Source organism: Alligator mississippiensis, chromosome 11 (genome assembly GCF_030867095.1).
Source record: "Alligator mississippiensis isolate rAllMis1 chromosome 11, rAllMis1, whole genome shotgun sequence".
NCBI classification, from domain to species: Eukaryota; Metazoa; Chordata; order Crocodylia; family Alligatoridae; genus Alligator; species Alligator mississippiensis.
The window spans coordinates 19,306,199-19,329,117 of record NC_081834.1 but is presented as its reverse complement, the minus strand read 5'-3'; the positions used below and the strand labels follow the sequence as shown (position 1 = coordinate 19,329,117).

The following is a 22,919-nucleotide window of genomic DNA, read 5'->3' as shown; positions in this document are numbered from 1 at the left end:
AGGGGACTGGAGGACATGACTTCTGAGGAGAGACTGAGAGAACTGGGCTTAGATGGAGAGGGGATTTAATAGCAGCCTTCAAGTACTTGAAGGGCGGGTTCAAAAGAGGATGGAGCTAGACTGTTCTTAGTAGAGCAGATGACAGAACAAAGAGCAACCATCTCAAGTTGCAGCAAGGGAAGTTTAGGTTAGATATTAGGAAGAATTTTCTTACTAGGAGGGCAGTAAAACACTGGAGCAGGTTACCAAGAAAGATTGTGGAATCTCCTTCCTTGGAGGCTTTTTAGACACAGCTAGACAAAGCCTTGGCTGGGATGATTGAGTTGGGGAAGGTCCTGCTTTGAGCAGGGGTCTGGACCAGATGACTTTCTGAAGTCCCTTCCAACCCTAATTTTCTATGTTTCTATGATTTGGATAATCTTTAAAGAAAACAGCTATAGAGAATGTAAATTATATGTTGCATTATTTCTCAAGATAATTGGTAGAACAAACATAGGTTCAAATCTCATTGTTCAAGCTGGAAGCTTTAATCATTATTAATAGCACAAATGGGATCATGAGTGTAAACAAGACCATGTTTTGTGAGAGTTTGTATCCCAGATTAGGAGTAAATGTAGGCATTACAAATCCAATGTTTTAAAACATTAATGCTTAACAAAAACTGAATGCTTCACGGTTTATGTTCAACCCAAAAATAAAGCATGAACTTTCTCTAAAAGATCTCTGACAGGTAATGCTGAGTTTTATCCAAATGTCCTCCAGCAGTAGGACAAGAAACCATGACAGTGGATGAGTAAGAAAAACTAACTACTACTGAACACCACTAGTCAGTGACATACATGTTGAAATAAAGCCATAAAATTCAAAGCTATGGATCTTACTTTAGACTCATAACATTTTGTTATGAAGCAGGCATGAGGGGACATCCTTAAGTAAGGAAGCAATGTCAGGCTTAATTATAAGTTGTTTGGCTTTTGACAGTGCAGCAACTGCACTATTTTAACTGCATTTTTAAACAGAAAACATCTTTAGGGTGTATGTATGCTAGTTTTATTTTTTTTTAATCTCTTATTGGTAAGTCTTTTACAATATGGCTAAAACTTACAAGAGAACCAGTTCATCAATCCTTGAATTTTTCATACAGCTAAGTAAACCATTTATTTAGGATGACTTATTTACCTATGAAATAGAACTTGTTTCTGCAAAGTGTTTTTAGCTGACAGGGATATAAAGTCCCTATATACCATTTTAGCCTTGTGAAGGGGAACAAGGAAATGTCACAAGCAGTGGACATTTATGATTTGTAGATAGTGGCAGCAGCACTGTGCCCCAGCAAGGAGGGGTTTGAGCACATCCTGTCCATCCAAGGTACAAGCATGCACAAGAGCCAGAAGTCTACCAGTGAAGATGCTCTGGGGTCATCTTCTGTACCCCAGACCTGGGTGGCTACAGTATGCTTAGCCCTCTTTTCCCAGGGACCAACTGCAAGATTGTGCATTACACTAACTGTGATAGAAGCCAGATTTGGAAATTACAGGTATTCAGTGTGGACAGCTTTCAGAGGCTTTTGTGTTTTGTGTATCTTGTTATGGGGAGAGTGCCAAGTGCTGTTAAGAGAATTGTCTAGAATGGGGTTTCCAATAGTTTTGACAGTCACCTGATGATAGCACTAGCATGTGTTTGTCATGTGTTTTTCTGGAGAATTCCTTCATGTAGACAAGATTGAATTTAATCTCTGCAAAGGGATATAGTGAAAAACAACTGGATTATTACAGTGACGGAACAGAATGTATCTTAATTCAAACTTTAAGTTAGTAGTGTCAATCTAATCTAGAGCTTCGTGTATGAAGCCCCACTTCAGAATTCTCCATTAACATTCAACAAAACAAAATTTCTGTGGCTGGCACTCAGGTGTTACAAAGTATCATATAAATCAGCAGTTTCATTAAGTTTCAAAGCCAGTTTCTAAAAGCACATACATGAAGCAGGACCTGGCAGAGACCACAAATCAGAAAATATGAAACATAAATAATGTAGAACAACTGTTCCTATGTTTCAAAAACATCAGTGCCGAGCGAACCTTGCTCCCTACGGAAGGGAATAGGCTGACCTACTGCGATACCAATACACAGGGCTACATCAGATTAGCCACTGAAATACCCTGGTGGAGCTCTTAGCCAATCAGCCTCCGCAAGAGAAGGTCAAGGGAGAGCAGAATGTTTGTTCAATCTAAAAACCTAATTATGTAGCTCGGCATGTAATATAATGTTATGAGTGATGCAAAAAAAAAAAACAAAAACCCAGAATAACAGCCTTTCCCTAGGGACTGGTCTGGTGCAGTTAAGTATCTGGCATTGCTGGAAATTTACTTTTTGAAGCTGTAAATACTCAAGCTTAGTGCTTGGTACACATAAGGCAAGTAACTACACCTTCTCTGTGGTAATGCACTTATTAGCCCCCAGATTTTTTGTACTTATTCAGCAAGTCATAGAGGGACCAACATTCTACCCAATCAAGTGTGAAGATAGGCAGAAATTCACACCCAATCCTTTTTCCACTGTTAGACTGGAGTGGGAAGAAAAAAAACACAGATGAATCATCTCCATTCATTTTCCCTTCTTTAGTAGCTTAGATCTTACCAGTCATAAAGCCAATACTGTTGTAGAGACTGATCTGAGGTAGTATCATCTCCAGTATCTCAGAACAACTTCCAATATCAAATAAAATATTTTCAAGCTACATTGTTTGGACAAATCTTGATAACTAGAGGCATCAGTCAGGTACTTGAAGACCACTTTTAATAAAAACATCAATTGTAAATATGCAGCTTCAACTTAATTGAAGGTTAATTATAATTTTACATCTGGCCCTTTCTGTATAATATACAATTTGACAGAATAGTTTGCTGAGGTAGCAGTTGCACCAGTGATATGTCCCCTGGTTCTACTTACAGAGTAAGCAGTCAGAAAACAACTGTACACAATAGCTGAACTAAACAAAGGGTCAGCACATCAACAAAACTAATACTAAAATATTTTCAGTGTCACACCAAAGTTTATATGGAAATCTCATACAATGGAGCAGACAGCTAAGAAAAAGCACAACAAATGGGTTGAAATGTAACCATTAACTACAGACTCTCTCAAAAGATTACAATTCTGTGGACTTAAAATTTTGAACAAATAAAAGCATCCCAAAATCCCACATAGTTAATGCATTGCTTTGAATGCAACTACACAAAGCAGTCAGATTTCCAAACTCAGGTGAGGAGTGATGGGTGAGTAACCAGCATTTAAACTCAACATTTGGACAAATATATTTTCACAAGCCCTGACAAAAACTTAAGACACTTGTATTTGTACCTACCCTACTCTTAGGATCCAGGCAGTCATTACCCAGATAGTAAATATTTATGGCACTATTTTCTGCTAAATATCTTGTTGGTATACCCTGAGATGCTTTGTTTTTGAGTTAATTCATCTCAAAGCACAGATATTTTAGAGATGGCCTCTTTACTATACCTGCAATTAACAAAACTTAAATGACCATCTGGTCAATAGAATTTGAGACTATGGTTTGGAAGGATGGATGTAAATTATGTGGCCCTAATGTTGATGAATATACAATTCTGGCCACAAAAAAAAACACGCTAAACTGAAGTCCCATGTCCCCATGAACCTTGTTAAATGAGTATTGAACGCATCTGGAATGCAAGGAGAGTGAGGAGGTGAGAGGATTCAGTCTGGACTTGATTACTGAACTGGCAAAACTTAAATTACATTTGAAGTATTTTATTCCAGTCCCAGTTTGCAGTCCATGAAGATTTTTTTTTTTAAATTCAAAAACGACCATTTGCAAACCTGGGGAGCATTGCACTGTTTGGCAGTTAGTACATAAGGAATAGGATCTCTAATACTAGTACCAGATGCCACTACTTTTCTAACTTGTACTGCTTCAGATAAAAAGGAATTGTTCACATCCCCCTTCTTCAAGGATTCCTTTTTGGCAAAACAACAAATGCTTAACCTTACTTATATTCTACTATGACCTGGCTAGATAACACCACCCGTCTTGTTTTGGCTGGCTTTTATCCAGTAAGGTATTTGGTTCAACATGAGCTTTTGCATGGACTGGGAGGGATTATGACCATACTTTTTTCATCTGGTCTGACATGTAGGTAGGGCCCCAATGAAAGATGGAATCATTGTGTAGCTGCTCGGTGAGCAAATCCCAGAATAAACTGAAGCAGGCAGAACCTCAGCTGGTGTAAATAGTCAGAACTGCATTGAAGCCATAATCCAAGAGTCTGCTCAAAGAAATCTTGATGATGTACAGACAACTTTGCTGCTACTTCAGAGCTTTCTGTGATCTGAATTCTTTTCAGTTCATCAGACAACAAGATTTATTTTTCAGGGCACTTTCTTTTGTCCTTTTTCATAACGCCTACATTTTCACTCTTTATCTTGCAGATCATTTAACAGTTTCAGAATAGTCTGATTATCATCATTCTGAAAGAGGAACTGTCTCTCATAAGACTGCTCTTGCTGTTTTTAGACCTCCTTATTCAAAGCTATTGTAGAAACCAATAACATTATAAACTTGTAATGCAAATTAAAGCAAACTGTGAGTCTGTGTCCACTCATTTCCAAATTACAAAATAAAAGTTAACACCAATAAAAGCTCACAAGCTAATACCTAGTTCACTGCTATGTTCTAAACAGAAACAATGTTAAAACCAATGGAATTACAATGTATATCATTTACTGCTAGAAAGAGGGAAATTATTCGAGATTTAGGTGCAGAACTATATTCATTTAATTTTTATGGAGCAATTTAAAATAAAAGCTGTAAAATGATTGGATGTCACCAAGTATTGATATTACAGGTAGATCTTCTAGCTCTGCTTCATCCAATTTATAATATAATCATTCAACTTTGGGTGAAAGATTATAAGCCAGTTGAAATGCAGTTATTTGTAAGAACAGAACACGGGGACAATACTGTTTTTTGCCTAACTTTTTTCCCCAGTGTATATGGAGTGGTAAAGCAGCTAGAAGCCAGTCTTGCATACATACTGGCCTCTGGCTGCTTTATCACTCCTTTCAGGAAAAGCACAGACCATCTGCACATGCTTCCTAGGCTGACGAAGGGTGTTTGTGCCCAAAAGCTTGCTAAGAACAATTTTTCCAGCTATTTGAGTTGGTCTAATAAAAGATACCGGATTTACCTAAAGAACCTTGCCTGTCAATTTAACTTTCAGGCACTTAACCCACTTTTTATGAGTTGGCAATTTGGCATCAAGTAACATGTAATTCTGCAATCTATACCACATTACGGTTAGATTTGTTTCACTTCTCAATATAAGTTCCAGAAGAGACAGTATTCTTTCAAAAGAGCTTAAACACATGCAAAAACACTTCAGTACATGAGCAGGACAACTTAAGATAGGAAACTGTTGTGGTAGACTGAAAATGATCCTCTTCATATCTATATAAAGGCAAGGGGTCTAAGTCACTTGGTATTCTAAGATTTTCATGCTTTTTAATAATGCGATCTGCTGCTAATGAAAAAGTCAGTGTGTTGCCAGTTTGTCAAATCTTCTGGGAAAGATGTTTGTAGAAAACTTCAGCTCAAAATAAGAAATAAGAAGTATAAGAATGAGGATTGTCTGGATTGCTCTTCCCAGTAAAGATCGTCTTTTTATTTAAAATTTCACTTGTAAGATGTGTAGAATATAATTGCAATTATGACGACATAAAAATTCAGAAATAACTGGACCGCTTTTCATTATTGCTTTGTGCGTGACTTACATGCATCACTATTAAAACCAGCATGACATTTACTATGGCATGTGATGCAAAGACATTTTTAACTGGAGATTTGAATGGGAATCTTTGATGGTTAGTAGTTAAAAACTTTATTTTAGAGTAAGTTATAAGCTTTCTATACAGCAGTCTGAAGATATTAAGAATAAGGAATTATGATCATATTATTAGCTAAATATAATCAGCGCAAAGTTTGCCTGGTGTATGCAATGTGTGAGTGGTGGGTAACAGGAAGAGAGAGGTCATAGAGAAGAGGACAAAGATGAAAAATGCTGTACACTAGGTAATCAAACTGCTTCCATAACTCAACAGACTCTAGTAATGCAGTGGCCAAATTTATCCTGCCCTTTATAGAATGTAGTCTAAAAGGTAATCTAAAATTCTGCTCACCAGTGCACGCGCATGGCTTCTAACAATTCTCTATGGGTCCAGGTATGCAGGAGACTCAGGTTCGATTCCCAGAACTGCATATAACTACAGCCATCGAGGCACCAAACTTCCGGACTCAGTCTGGCTTTTGCATACTGTCTCAATGGTCTAAAGGAAGGATGAAAGGTCTACGCAGGCTCCACTCCTCCATACTCCTGCCTAGGCATACACATCAAAGGTCCTGGTGATCTCTCACACATACACCATGATCCGGAAGGATCAATGGTTGCCTGCTACAGAGAGTTAAGGGGAACAGGATCTTACTACACATGATAACTGGCCATGTAAAAGCCCTTACTTCGTGGCAAGTGAAAAGCAAAAGCATGGTAGCTTATTTCCCAGTGAAAGAGTGCTAAACTATCACAGTTCAACTTTCACTTACCACAAAATAAGACCTTGCAAGTGGGCAATCATCACAGAGCACCTAATGTTTAACTCACTGTAAAAAGTTTGGTTGTTCCATGCACAAAGGATAGTTCGTTTCAATTAAAAATAACAGTTTCAACATTTTAAAAAATGAAAAAAATAAAGATTTGAGGGTTTTTTAGTTTAAACACAAAATGTTTAAATGTCTGTCTTATAGGGTGTTTATACATGTGTTCTGTGAGTGGAGGGGCAGCACTTTAATTAAAGCAGCTCCCCAAGCCGCTCTAATTAAAGAACCAGGAGTGTCACATGTATCAGTATCCCCACGCTGTAAACAGCATTGGGGGCACTTTAACTCGTACGAGCTTTAGTTAAAGTGCCCCCGCTGCTATTTTTCAGCATGAGGATGCTGATACATGTGACGCTGAAGCCTGCTGGAACGTGGCAATTACTAAGTTCCAGCAGACTCAATTAGTCGTAAGTAATTTCAGCTGCACATCTATAGGCGCTCATATTGTTTATGATAGCTCTTCTTACCTTGTTTTATTTTTAAACACAGAAAAGTATTAAATGTTATTTGCTATAATGATAAAAAGCAAACAACTCCATGAGCCAAATACTGTATTATTTATTAACAGTGTAGCACAAAGCCCCCTTTGTACATTTCCCTTCTAGACATGGATATAACAGAAGCCCCTTCTTGCCTGCAGCCCCCCCCTCTCCCCCACCCCCATTTTGGGCATTTCTTTTCCTTCTCTGTATTGGCAGAGACCTAGCACACTCATTACATGGGTGTGGCGAGACTCAGAGCAAGCCAGAAAGATGAAGTGGCTTTCTGTAGGAGAAACCTAGAAACCACATCTACATATCAATTAAGCTCAGTGTCACTAAAGAAAACTAAAGAACTAAAATATCCACTGCAAAGTCTGTAAATATATCCTGTGCTAACCTAACTTACTTACTGTCCCCGGTAGCCTTTGATACTCACTACCTCACATTGCATTTTTATATATTTCTCACAGGGCATTTTCATATTTCATCTGTCTCATCTTCATTTTCTATTTTTATATGTTATACTTTTAAACTCTTAAGGAATGTACTCCCTGTAGAATAAAATTACACCCTGGACCATTGTTAAAACCTAAAAATAGGTACAGCCCTTTTCTCCCCAGCACAACCTGAGGTGACGAGGAACAATGGTCATAAGCTGATGGAGAATAGGTTTAGGTTAGAGATCAGAAGGCAATATTTTACAGTTAGGGTGGCCAAGATCTGGAACCAACTTCCCAGGGAAGTGGTCCTCGCCCCTACCTAGGGCAAATTCAAGAGGAGGTTGGATGATCACCTGTCTGGGGTCTTGTGAACCCAGCATTCCTTCCTGCCTGTGGCAGGGGGTCAGGCTAGATGATCTGTTCAGGTCCCTCCTATTATGAAACTGCATTAAAATTGTAACTGTAAAGTGATAAAATCTAGTGAGTGAATGCGAGTGAATGATGATCACCAGTAGATGATAGCCTAGCCAAAGGAACTCTATTTTAAGCTAATCAAGCTAAAGAACTGATTCCTGGACCTGAGCACTCACCCTATGGAATATTCCTGTAACTCATGACAATACAGCCATTAAATCAATAAGTCAAGGATGAACTGCCGAAACTTCTGGTACGAGCAGGCAGAGACCCCTGTGACTAGCAGCTGTCAGGTACTACTCAAGACCCATGTGGGACAGTGACCCCCGGATTGGGTAGCCAAGATGATGCTGGGGAATCACACAAGTCTGCCAGAAAGGGATACAAGGCAGTGAAGAGTGATCCTCAGCGGCACCCTCTCATCCAGCACCTGACCTACCGAGACAGAAGCAGGCGACCCCCTTCTGGAGAAGACATCACCTTGAAGGAAGCTGACCATCAACAGCAGACACCAGGGCCTCAGATAGGTAGATATACTGACACCAGAGCTCACAATCACTACAGCAGCCACTACACACTATACTACATGGGTTTGAATGAGTGAGTGCGTGTCAAAGTGACCAGTACCACCCATAACTCAAAGTTTGCATTTATGATTTTATTGGTAACTTCACATCCGGTCCAATAAACTAGAATTTATTGTGATGTCGTGAGTTGGTCCTTTGTAGCCAACAAGATTTTGGTTTTTAGAGATTTAACCTAAAGAGATCTTTTCCAGTCAAAGAAAATCATATGGCCATCAAGAAAAGAGACTAAATATGTGGCTAAATATGTTTTTATTTACTGAATTTTTAAACATAAGCCTTTACACTCATAATTCCAGGAGAAATGCAGCATAGTGATAAAGGACTGCTGAAATATCCCTCCAGCTTATCCAATCACTGTATTTTCCATCAGCCATAACTTTTTAAAGGTCCCCCTGCTAAGACATATTGCAATCATCCAGTTTAGAAACAACAAGAGCATAGACTTTGCAGTGAAACAGAAGCTGGCAAATCAACTGAGGAAGGGTATTAGGAATTCAGTGTACTGATCACTGAGAAGGCTAGGTTCTCATAACTTCGGTTTCCTGACCTTCATCCTCTCACTCTCCAACTCTGTATAGAATCGGTTCTGAGCAGACATAACCATTTAAAGATAGAGTGATTTCTCTTAGGGTTTCTAAGCATAAATCCAACAGAAATTAATGAAGTTTTATGCACTAGGAGGCAGCAAAAATCAGGGCCTTAAATAAGAGAAATTCTTTATCTGATGAAGTCCTAAAATTAGAATACTCCAGGGGAATAGTTGAGCACACATCCTACTGAGTAGAGCTGGGATGCAGTCAAGATAGATATCTCTGTAAGGAATTGTAGAAGCCAAAATAAATCTTTCAATTTTAATTTGATTTTTTTAATTTCTTGGTAAAGTGGTTTTAAAAGAAAAGTGTTTGGTAACTAAATCATAATATCTAGCTTCAACTTCTCTTAAAGATCTCAAATGGAATCCAGACATTCTTGAATTCTCAAACACTCAGCCTTGGATTTACTTCAAGCACTCATCTATATCACAACTGGAACCAAAATAATATAAACAAATTATAATTCACAAGTTCAGTTACTTCTGTTCAAATCTCTGTAGATAATCTATCTTTGGTCAATTTCCAGCCATAAGGAAGTGCTATACCTATTTTGCAGCTAGGCGCAAAAAAAAAAATTAGGTGTAGCTCCACAAAGGTATTTAAGCACAGACCTCGGCACTAGGACAAAAAAGAGATCCGTGTAGAGCAGGGAACTGAACCATGTCCCCCAAGACCCACAGGGCAGCTTTCCTTTATTTAAGCACTAAAATCAGTATATTTAAAAACATGTTAAAATTCTTTGTCGAATCAGGGACAATGTGACTGACCTGAGGCCCAAAAAGGGAACCAGATAACAGCAGCAGGATTAGAACTCAGACATTCCTAGCTGCCCAGGCTATTTCTATCTTCCTATGAATACACTACACTTTTTGTTCAGAATGACACCGTATCACATATTGCAATATACCCAGATATCAGTATTTTGGACCTTCCCTGTAACAGGATTTACTTGAATATAAGATGACCCTGAATACAAGACAACCTTCCCTCCAATAATTAGATTCTATATATGGAAAAATTATACATTTATTATAAATTTTCCAGGTATAGAATCTAATTTTTGGAGGTTTACCCTGAATTTGTCCCCCTGACACTGCAACAGCCCCTTTGTCCTCTGCCCCACCACCCCCAACTTTTCTTCTGCATCCCTATCCTCCTTCCTTTACTACCAGACTCTGCTCTCCCTGAGCTCATGAAAGTGAGGAGAAAATTTGAAAACACTGACCTTGAAATAAACTCATCTGTACAAATTTTCATAGAGTACCCAAGACTTTTTTCATGCAGAATTGATTAGTTTTACCTTTTTTGAAACCTGCAAGTTTCAGCACAGGTCCCCCATGAACACAATTAAGCAACACTTTTATATCTACTTACATGTAGTGCAAACTATGCATGATACTAGCCCAAAGCCAAAAGGTTACAAAATAAATTAAACAAAATCATGAAAGATAGATCTATTAATAGCCATTGAACAGAATGGTTGGTGATATTTCCTCTGGCACCCCTAAACCAATAATGGTGGGAGAGATGACTCTAGATATGATCCAGTTCAAAATACTCCCTCTAAAGCATCCACTTCTGCCACCACCAGAGACAGAATATTGAGCTAGGTGGACCACTGGTCTGACCCAGTATGGCAGTTCTTGTGTTCTAAGGTATAACTGGTCAGCAGTGCACCCTGGGCAGTACTGTATCCTCTACACCCTGCTTGTTCTCTGTAGTGACTCTAGTTCCAGCAATGGGAAAGGCAGAGCAGCAGCAATGGTGCAGAAACAGCAGGTGGAGATTCACTGCTGCTGTGGGAAACATCGCTTCCACATGCATGTCAAGCAGCCAAAAGAACAACATTTTTAACAGCAAAAAAAAAAAAAGGTTGTGATCTCCCCTGGCAGCAATCAACTCCCAGCTGCTGCTGTATGTGCATTGCTGCTTCTCTGTCCTCCCTTCTGCTGGAGTGGAAGCAACAGCAGGGAGCTGTGGGATGTTGGACAGACAGGTAGCACAAGGGGCTCGCGCCCTGATCACCCGCCCATCATTACATTATTGTGCAAAGCCTAGAACTAACAGCCTAGTTGTACACAATCTGTTTTATAGTGAGAAAATTGGTTATAATTTTTAGCAGAGACAAGTAAGGCAAGACGGGAAGAAACAAACAACATAGGAGATGATAATGAAAGAACTTTCTAAGGACATATGTGAAGAAAAAGAGTGAGAACACAGAGTTAACTCCTAGCCCCACTGAAGTCAATGACAAAAAATTCACTAATTTCAAGTGTCAAGATTTCACCCACAGTGACCAGAAAAAAGGATACTGCTCTAAACAGGTGCAATGAAAAAAGAAAAACTGAAATGAGAATAGAATGAAAAGACGAAGGGAACAACAAAGAGAAAAGTATATGCAGGTGCAGCAAAGGGCAACAGTAGCGATATAAAATTAAGGTCTTCTCTACATGTTAAACCCAGCTACACATTCAACCAATTAATGGTGTGATAAAACAAACAATAAGCCATGAAGTTATTGCACAAAAAATCTGTAATAACTTGGTAGCTTGTTCTAATCACATCATTAATTAAAGGTGTGGCCAGGTGCTGCCCTGTGGCTGGGAGCCCCACCAAATGAGATGCTCCCAGCCACAGGGGTGCATGACCCACTGCAAGCTCCTCAATTGACAAGACTCACAGTGGTGGCAGCATTCCCATCAAGGCAGCAGGGAAAACATGTAGAGGCTCTAATTAACACTAAAAAATAAGAAAGCCAGCTCTGATGCCATCCCAGGGCAAGGCTAAGACCATCATCAGCTGATTGGCATCCCAGCTCCGAGACCCTACTGGAGAGCTGAACCAGCACATGTCTAAGTGGAGGGAAAGGTGGGCAGGTGCTCCCAGGTACTGAAGGGCCCAAGAATTCCTGGGACATGTGTAATTGAGACCCTGAAGCCCTGGGAGCACCTGCCCAGGGCAATTGGAGAGCATGGGCAGTTCCGGGCTGCTCATACCTTAAAACAAACAGGCATCTACTAGAGCTGTGTGAAACTTCGGTAGCTGATTCAATTCAGAGGAGATATGGCCCAACTGGGAGAACGAATCTCCAAATTCTAATTGAATCAGGAGACCAAGTAAAAGCTCTGAAATGTTTTGGAAAAAAATTTGGAAAAGATTTGGCGATTCGGCCACAGACTAAACAAGGCAGCTGACAGTTGCCTCCAGCTGGTTAGTCGGTTGGGGGAGGGGCATGGGAGAAAAAAGGATTGGGGTTGGGGCTGGGACAAGCTGCCCAGCCAGGGCAGGGGGTGCAATACTCAGGGAAAGGGAGCATGGGATGCGGGTGCAGCAGCATTGGAAGCGGGGGCTCTGCCCTGCTGTCACTTGCCCAGCAAGGGGGGGAGAGGGGGGACGGGATGCAGGCACAGCTCACTCCAGGCAGAAAGGGGCAAGTAGCAGTATGGCATAGACTCTGCTCCCAGTGCTGTCACACCTGCATCCCTCGCCCGCCATGCCAGCTGGCAAGCAGAGCAAGGGCAGAGCCCCTGCTTCCAGCAGTAATTCAGGTGTGGCAGGACTATGGGCTATGCCCTGCTGCCGCCTGGAGTAACCCACACCTGCATCGTGCCCCACTGCACCAGTTGGGCAAGCAACATCAGGGCAGAGCCCTCATGGCTCCCCCCACTGGGGCAGAGGCAGGCATAGCTGGAGGAGCCATGGGAGAAGCCCCCACAGCTGCCCTGCCTGGCCCCATCCCCCACCCAGCCCAGCCCAGCCTCCCAGCACTTTAACAAAAAAAAAAAAAAAACACCCTGCACTCACTGGCTGCAGGAGCAGCGATTGGGTCCTCTGGGTGCTTGAGGCAGAGCCCCCCCACCCCCCCAACGCAGCACAGGGCAGTGGGGGGCAGCAGGGATCATCCCCCTGTGTCACACCCGCACAACAGCTGCCCCACAGCACAGGTGTAGCACGGCCCAGGACGCTGCACACCATCTGGGAGCAGTCAGCCAAAGCCCAGCAGCACTCAGCTCCAGTGACCCCAGCTCCCAGACAGCACGTGGCGTCCTGCCGAGCCGCGCTGCACCCATGCAATGCAACAGCTGCCATATGGGTGCCAAGTGTAGGGGGCCATCCCCATTGCCCCGCGCTGCACAGGGGGGGGACTGCCGCAAGCACCCAGAGGCTCCAATTGCTGCTCCTGAAGCCAGTGAGCATGGAGCTTTTTTTTTTTTTTTAGTGCCCGGACTAGGCTGGGGCCAGGCAGGGGATGGGGCTGGGCACGGCAGCCATGAGGGCTTCTCCTGTGGCTCCCCCCCCACCTGGGGAGAGGTGGGTACAGATGAAGGAGACATGGGAGAACCTGCAGCTGCCCAGCTGTGCCTGCCTCTCCCTGGCCAATCTGAATCACCAATCTCTCCAAATCAGCACCGAATCTCCCAAAGCTGATTCAACCAAATCAATTCAGGACAGTATTCCAAATCTCCTAATAGAATCACTGTCCTCCGAATTGGCCGAATCCAAATTGAATACTTCGCTATTCACATAGGTCTAGCATTTACCACTAAATAATGGAACAAACTGATACTTCACAGCCACAAATTTTAGGCATCTGTCAAATGATAAGGGGCACTGACATCTGTTTGCTTTGCCTTCGTACCAGCATAACATTTATTTTGGTGGCATAAAGACAACATCTGTTTCCACCCATAGTGGTTTTCTCATCTGTTCTAAGTGATGACCAAAATGCTACCTTTATTGTAAATGATGTCATTTTCACCAATAAAACCAATGATTCCAAGTTATCTATTTTAACCAAAGCTTTTAAAAACAGAATCAAGCATTCATATAAAAGGCCTCATACTATAAGATTTTAAGTACTATTTTGAGGACAAAAAGAGCAGCAGCTTTCCATTTAAAGATGTCAGTTTACATTATAATTTTAAAAAATTGAAGAAGTTCTTCTTAATCACACACACATCTTGATTTAAGCACAAAAACAGAAAGCTGAGATACATCTGCCTGTACCATAAAGTTCAAAGCCAGTTTTCCCTTGTCAAGTTTCTCAAAATACTGTGTTGTTCTAATTTAGGTTTTGAGCATACATCCATCTAAAATATATATATAAATACATCTGCAATCTTAATTTATATTGATCAAAAAATTCTAAATTTCTGTCTTTTCAGCAATGTTTCTAAATATCCAGGTTGCAACAGAGTTTAGAAATTAGACAGGTTGCCAAGTGCAAATGAAGGGGAAATTTAGGGTTCCAATATGTTTATTTTACATCTCAATAGATTTGTTTCATTAGAATTGGTGAGCTCCAGGATTTAAGAAATGATGGGAACTTGCCCAAACTGACTGCAGAGTAAGTATAGCATTACAAAAACTAAGTGGGAAGCAAGAGAACACAGTGTGTAGAGAAAAACAAAGATTACTTAGTAATGACTGAAAAAAGTATGTGAAAACTGCACAGTAAACTATTAAATCCAACAATGGAAAAACTAGCTGCTGCTCTTTCTGCTAGCCTTGAACTTGGACTGTAAAATTCTAAAAGAACCTTCAAGGCAACTTCTGACATTTCAAAGTAAACCATATCCATAAAATATATTGAAATGTTTATATAGAAGGTGCTACAATGAGTGAAAAGCATCTTTCCTCACCACCAAAAGATAATATTTCCATACTAGCAATTCTAGTCACTACACCTCATATATTTGAAACAAAAATAAATTAAAGGATTGAAATAGACTGGTTACATGAACATTTGAATGAATTTGTGAGGATAGACGCACAATGATTTAAAATAAAAAAAAAAATCCCAAAAATAAAGAAGAGGCAATGAACTTTTCAGGGCCCAAATCGCCCCTCCACCCCCAATTATTTAACATAATCAAATCTCATTCAAATCAGTTAAAATTTGAATTGTGACCTCAACTGAATCAAACAAGGTAGGTGCCAATACAATCCTTCTAATCTTACCACAGGGGAGAAAACGTTTAGACCTTCTACCTATATAACTCCATAGTCTGAAAAGACAAAAGATTTGTTGTTAAGATGATCTTGAAGTTAAAATGAACAGCTTCTTACTTGCCATCTATGAGCACTTCAGACTGCCGATTGTTCACCTGGTTATCAGTCTTATGACGAAACTGCAACAGTAAGACATAAAAACACTCATCTTTTCATTATGGAAAATGACCATCTGATCAAGAAAAGCACTGAAGCACATACATAACTTTAAGCACTGATGAAATCTCATTGAATTAAAGTCTAGCCTGGCTGAAGTGAAGGAAATTTTGCAATGTACTTAAACAGAAGAAGATATGAATGACTGGTGCCTCCCAACACTGGAGGGACACCATTTGTAGTTGGTGGCAAGTGGGGACCACCCGCAGATGCCAGGGGCAGCTTCAGCCGAGGCCAATCTCGAGGGGCGGGGGGCACATGCCCCCCCTACACATCACCTATGGGAGAAGATATCACTTGTTGATTTTAAATATTCATGACAAAGATATACTTCATTAAATTAATGTGTTTAGTAGCTTGCCCTTTAAAAAAAAAAATACAGCATGTACTTGTCCACAATAAGTTCATTAACACATACAGTCTTATTGGAGGGTCCACAACCTTCTGAGTGGCAGAACACCAATCCCCTGCTGTTCCAACCCTTCCCCACTTCTCAGATGCTGACAAAAACTGTAGCTAGCACCAATGGAGAATGGCAAATTTGGTGAAGGCACAGTGCAGGAGGCCTTAGGTGGTCACTTTAGTGTAGCCCCTTTAAACTGTCACTCTAATACAGCCACTATAAAGGAGGCCCCTTTAAATTTGGTCTCCCATACCCCAACAAATCAGATTTTCACGGGCCAGATCCAAGCTCTTTGCTGGCTGAATCAAGTCTGAGGGCCACAGGTTGCTAACCCCCCTATTCTAGACTTTTAAAAGAAAATTAGTAAATGATTGTCCATATACTGCATATAAATATATTTTAAATTACAGATAATAAAGACTGAAAATAGTTCTTCAAGTTTACAATATTGTCAGTTAAGAATATTCATCTGCTGTAAGTTTTCTGCTGCTAAGTCCAATTTTATGTGCCTGATGATACTGCTTTCTCAGTTTGCTTTCAAAACTATTCCACAGACTAAAAGATGCACTGTCATAGAAAAGACTCTCATAGGAATTTTGTCTTCTCTTAATTTGTTTATCCAAAATGCCCCCTGGTAACACTAAGTAATTCCTCTCATTTCTTCATGTCTCTAAAAAAAATATTTACTGTACCTTAAATATTGCTTACAGCCTTAAAACTTTTAGATAATTTAGTCTTTCCTCATAAATAAATGCATTCAACTTCAACTTATTTTTGTTGTTTTTTATTCTCTAGCATTCTGAAGTAGCTGAAATTTAGTTCCAGCATTCTCTTTCTTAACACATGTCCACACAGAAACATCAGTGTTTCTGATTATTTTTCCTCGCATGTTTTCAGCAAATAGAATTTCGTTTTGTTTTTTCCTGATCTTTTTTCTAGTTGAAGTCCTTTTACATTATTCACCTCTTTGCAACTACTTTCATCTTGGTACCAAACTGCATTTGAATTTTATTAATATGCATTTAAAGATCTGTTCAAGTTGGTTAAGATGTTTAACACGGCCTAATCTGTCACCAGTCTTAGACATTTTTCTAGAAACCTCCGCCAATTCAATATATTGCCAGTTATTAGCAATGAATTATCTGCAGCCATTTAGCCTGTTTTCAATACTAACAGAATTGCTAAAAAGCCAGGAAAGTTTAATTCCCTGTATTTCCTCCACCCACAGATTAACAGGATCCTTCCCTATGGCTAGGGTGACCATATGTCCCAGTTTAGCTGCGACAATCCGGAATTTCAGAAGACGGTTCTGGCCGGCTTCTAAGAATTATAACGGGCATCCTGGAAACAGTCTGGCTATAAGTTGGAATGGCACAGAGCACCTTCCAGGCAGGTGGGCAGGCACTGCTGCCTGCCTGGCACACCATCCTGCCCCAACCAACTTGTGAGAGGTGGGGGAAAGGGCAGTGTTCCAGATATCCCTGATTTCCTTATGGTCAGTCTACCTATGGCCACAGTTCAGCCAAGTTTTTAAAAAACACACCTTACAAAAAGGTACAAGAGTGTTCCATTTAAATTAAGGACACTTCAGTATCTTACTAAAGAGACATTTATATATTCTTACTTAAAATACCTTAATCTTATTTGGGTTAAAATCATTTCTGTTGAGCAAGCAGCCTAGTTATAAGAAAAATATAAATAAAATCTGCAACAATTGTTCAAAGCAATAAGCTTGAACACTACTCAATGTAAATTAAGGTTGTAGAATATAGCCCAGCATTCTTTATTCTCAATTCACTGGCTAAAACAGGCTCTTTCCATTTCTAAGACACATGCTCAATACTTATTTTATTAAAAAGTCATTCTTGGCCCAATATTCAATCACCATTACATTTTATGAGTTTCTTTGAAGTGGGGATATATAAAATAACATATTTTTGAGAAACACTTTGTTATGCCATGAATTTTTAGTCTCTAAGAAAAAAATTTACCTACTGCTGACAATGGTTTTATGTTAATAATGCACAATAAAGAAATGTAAAAAACCCAACTTTTTATCATGCATCTTTATTTAAATGTAATTGTTCAAATTGAATGGTTTCTTTGAATTTATTGTTATCTTGCTTCATTCAAACATGTTTGTCCTACATATTAATGGCCCATATCTGACCAAAATTATTTTATATGTAGTATGCCAGAAAACATTATCTTTATGTAATTAAAAAATTGTAAATTTAATTTATGCTATACAGTTATGAGACTCGTTCCCTTTTTAGTATGGACTTTTAAGGAAAAACTTGAATTGGAGATTTCATAAGAATAATCACAGTTCAAGACTTAATATAATTTTGGAAGAATAATGTTGCTCATCCATTTTTGTGGTTGATTTTACAGCACCTTGGTTTGTCAGGATCATTTATTTTTCATACAAATGAAAGGTTGCAAAATAGATTTGGTTGCTGCTTTGGTTATTGTACCCAGAGCCGGAGATAGGTCCAGTACCACCAGGCTTGAGAGCCTGAGCACTCTACAGACCTGGGCTTATAGGCTGAGAGAATGGCCTTAGTGAGTATGCACACTTGGGAGCCACCCTTCTGTTCTTGCCTGCCACATCTTGATCTTATTAAGCAAGCAGAAAGCTTCTTGTAATAAGGTTCCACGTGTAGCTCTGTGGATGTTCTTTGCGGGGCCCCTGCCTCCCCTTTACCACATCCACATGGCAACCAAGTATTTCAGGCCTCAAAGCTGGCGTTCTCATGAAAAGAGAAAAGAAAAAAATACCCAAGTACTTAATGCCAGGTCAAGACCACCACCATGGTCTCTCAGTCCTGGGTTGGAGTTCACAGGACCTTCAACTCAAAGCCACCCTTCTGGTTTATGTAACTGCACTCTGGCCCTGCCCATCTCCACTAATCAGCAGCCGGGGGGTGAGGGAGGCTGCATGACTGATAGGTTCTGCAGCCAATCAGTAACAAGCAGTAGCAAGAGAAGGGGGCCACCAGGGCCCCTTGGCCAGAGGGGTAGGGGCCCCCTACACTTCTCCACCCACAAAGTGGCTGCCCAGGCCCACATTCTGCCCGTGAAATTGGTGGCAGGCACTGTTAATTAGGTTCGTACTGAGTCTATAGCAGTATTTTTTATGATCACTGTAATATTTGTTCAGCTAATTCTCTCAGTACTGTTAAGACAGTTTATGTAAGAGAGAGACACCATCATCTAGTGATAAAAACTGGTGTGTAGAAGGGGCAGGCAATTTTTTTAAGCGGAGGGCTGCTTACCCAGTTTTGCCAGGCTGTCAAGGGCTGCATCGGTAGCCCCGCCTCTTGACAGGTGTCCCACCCCTTGACAGGTGCCCTGCTCCCTGGTCATCATCTTGGGACCAATGTCCCAATGTCTCAGGACCAATGTTCCAGGGCCACCACCGGTGGGGCCCAAAGTGGGGCGCAGGCTGGCAGGGGTCCGTGGAGCTGGCCTGGGCTGCACCAGCAGGGAGGGGGGAGCTGACCCAGCTCCATAGAGCCCCTGCCAGCTGGGACCCTGTGCTACTACCACCCTGTTCTGGGCCCCACTGGCACTGGCCTCAGGACACCGGTGTGGGCTCTGTACTCCCACTGGCTCCCCGCCCACTCACTCCCAGTGCCCCCCAGCCCTGCAGTACAGGCGGGGGACAGTGCACAGCCCCGACCCCCTGCTTGCCAGCAGGGAAGAAGCCGGTGCTGAATGTGGGGAAAAAAGTGGCCACTCACTTGCCCCATGGCCGCCGCCCCATGTTGCAGGTGCTTGCAGCCCGTGCAGGGCTGTCCAAAGCAGGCACAGGAAGCCCCAGGCAGTCTGCGAACAGCTGCAGCATAGAGCGCTGGCCATGAGGCAGGTGAGGGGCCACTTTTCCCCATGCTCAGCACCAGCTTATAACCCACCCCACTGCCAGCCTGGCAGTGGGGCCAGGTTACAAGGTGGAGCTGAGTGCGGGGGTGGGGGGACAAAGCAGCCCCTCCCCACGCCGTGCCCGGCGCCTGTTCCAGACAGCCCCGCATGGGCTGCGAGTGCCTGCAGCGCAGGGCACTGGCCATGATTCATAGATGTTAAGGTCGGAAGGGACCTCAATAGATCATCGAGTCTGACCCCCTGCATAAGCAGGAAAGAGTGCTGGGTCTAGATGACCCCAGCTAGATGCTCATCTAACCTCCTCTTGAAGACCCCCAGGGTAGGGGAGAGCACCACCTCCCTTGGGAGCCCGTTCCAGACCCTGGCCACTCCAACTGTGAAGAAGTTCTTCCTAATGTCCAATCTACATCTGCTCTCTGCTAGCTTGTGGCCATTATTTCTTGTAACCCCCGGGGGCGCCTTGGTGAATAAAACCTCACCAATTCCCTTCTGTGCCCCCGTAATGAACTTATAGGCAGCCACAAGGTCGCCTCTCAACCTTCTCTTGTGGAGGCTGAAAAGATCCAGGTTCTCTAGTCTCTCCTTGTAGGGCTTGGTCTGCAGGCCCTTAACCATACGAGTGGCCCTTCTCTGGACCCTCTCCAGGTTATCCATATCCCTCTTGAATTGCAGCGCCCAGAATTGCACGCAGTACTCCAACTGCGGTCTGACCAGCGTCCGATAGAGGGGAAGTATCACCTCCTTGGACCTGTTCGTCATGCATCTGCTGATGCACGATAAATTGCCATTGGCTTTTTTGATGGCTTCGTCACACTGCCGACTCATGTTCATCTTGGAGTCCACTAGGACTCCAAGATCCCTTTCCACTTCCGTGCCACCCAGCAGGTCATTCCCTAGGCTGTAGGTGTGCTGGACATTTTTCCTCCCTAGGTGCAGCACTTTGCATTTCTCCTTGTTGAACTGCATTCTGTTGTTTTCTGCCCACTTGTCTAACCTATCCAGGTCTACTTGCAGCTGCTTCCTGCCCTCCGGCGTGTCTACATCTACCCATAGCTTTGTGTCATCTGCAAACTTGGACAGAGTACATTTGACTCCCTCGTCCAAGTCACTGATGAAGACATTAAAGAGTATTGGTCCAAGGACTGAACCCTGCGGGACCCCACTGCCCACACCCTTCCAGGTTGAAACCGACCCATCCACCATGACTCTCTGGGTGCGACCCTCCAGCCAATTCGCCACCCACCGGACTGTGTAGTCATCCAAGTCACAGCCTCTCAACTTGTTCACCAGTATGGGGTGGGATACCGTATCGAAGGCCTTCCTGAAGTCTAAGTATACGACATCCACCCCTCCTCCTGTGTCCAGGCATTTCGTAACCTGGTCATAAAAAGAAACTAGATTGGTCAGGCACGATCTGCCTGCCACGAACCTGTGCTGATTTCCCCTCAGCATAATTTGTCCTGCCGGGCTCTCACAAATGTGAGCCTTGATCATTTTTTCAAAGACTTTGCCAAGGATGGAGGTGAGACTGACTGGCCTATAGTTGCCCGGGTCCTCCTTCCTCCCCTTCTTGAAAATGGGGACCACATTGGCCCTTTTCCAGTCCCCTGGGACTTGGCCCGTGAGCCATGAGCGTTCAAATATTCCCGCCAGTGGCTCTGCAATGAGGTCGGCCAGTGCCTTCAGCACCCTCGGATGGAGCTCATCCGGGCCTGCCGACTTAAAGGCATCCAGTTCTTCCAAGTGACTCTGCACCATCTCAGGGTCTACGCATGGAAGTCTGGCACCTTGCTGCTGCCTCTCTACAACCCCAGTGAGAGACTTGTCGTGCCCCTCACTTAGGAACACTGAGGCAAAGAACTCTTTGAGGAGTTCAGCCTTGTCCCCCCTGTCCGTCACCAATTGCCCATTTAGCAGGGGTCCTATTCCTCCCTGGGCCTTCCTTTTACTCCCTATATATCATGGGGCGGCCAAGGGACCGCTTTTCTCCATGCAGGGAAGGAGCCCAGGGAAAAGCTGAGCGTGGGGGGGAAGCGGCCCCTCCCCCACCCCACGCTCGGTGCCCCACACTGCAGAAGCTCGCAGCCCACTTGGGGCTGCCCGGAGCGAGTACAGGCAGCCCCACGCAAGCTGCAAACAGCTGCAGCATGGGGCACCGGGCATGGGTGGGGAGGGGCCACTTCCCCCCCCATGCTCCTTCCCTGCCCAGGGTCCCCCCACTTACCTGAGCTTCCTGAGCCGGGGCAGCCACATGCTCCCAGCCCACAAACCTCAGAAGGGGCTTCCAGCTGAGGGCACAGCCGGGCAGGCCCCGTTGCTGGAGCCCACTGGGCTTCCCCTGGTCCTACTGCCCTTGGTTCCTGTCATTTTTGACAGAAACCAAGGGCAGAGAAATATTAATTTTCCAAATTTTTTTAGGGGCCCTGTGGGCTGGATAGAATGGCCTCGTGGGCCAGATCTGGCCCGCAGGCCGTATTTTGCCCACCCTGTTGTAGAAGATGGGAAGCATGTCTGACACCAGATTCAACTTGTATGATCTTAGGAATACCATTTAAAATTCCTACCTTTTTACCCAGCTGTAAAATGAAGATGTTTTATATCTGCGAAGTTCTGAGTTCCTTGAATTAAAAAAAAATGTGCACAACGTGTCACCCTTTAATCCAGTGATTCTTAACTAGGGTGCCACAGCATCTTGGGGTACCTTGAGATCCTTTCAAGGGTGCTGCACAGTGCCACACAAAGTTAGCATTGTTAGAAGTGCAAATATGATTCACGAGATAAAGCCAGAGATTTCAAATAGGAATCCAAAAGCATTCAGACCCGTTGTGATCTTTCAGAGGTCTTTGCAACAGAAATATTGTTTTAGTATTACTCCGTAGTCAAAAAGCAAGTGAAACGTAAGAGCTGGCTTTTTCCAAAGTGCCTTGAGCCTAAAAAGCTTGAGAACCACAGCTTTAATCTTATATAAAATACTTGCTTTCTTTTTCTCTTGTAAAATTCTGTCTGCCTGCAAACTAATAATACTACTTTACTAGCGTATTACTCTTGATTTCCTTAGCTTATCATGTTATATGCTAATCTCAGGAGCACAGTAAAATAAATATTACACCCAGACATAATCTGTTATACTACTGAAAACAATTTGGTTGCAATGTCCATTTGCTGGTTTGGAGAACTTTTTGTGTGGTTAAAGAGATTTGCTGAAGAATGTAAAACTAATTTCTCTGAGGAATCTCCAATCCAGGCCATTAAAGTCT

At 42.5% G+C, this 22,919-nt stretch overlaps 1 protein-coding gene across 1 annotated transcript in view; it reads right to left on the bottom strand.

Annotated features, from left to right (window-relative positions):
* The window catches only part of ATP8B4 (ATPase phospholipid transporting 8B4 (putative)), a 200,904-nt gene that overhangs the window by 99,900 nt on the left and 78,085 nt on the right, over positions 1–22,919 (bottom strand). Inside the window, 1 exon segment of the mRNA XM_019477374.2 lies at positions 15,276–15,337. Within this exon segment, the coding sequence (XP_019332919.1) occupies positions 15,276–15,337 (62 nt within the window).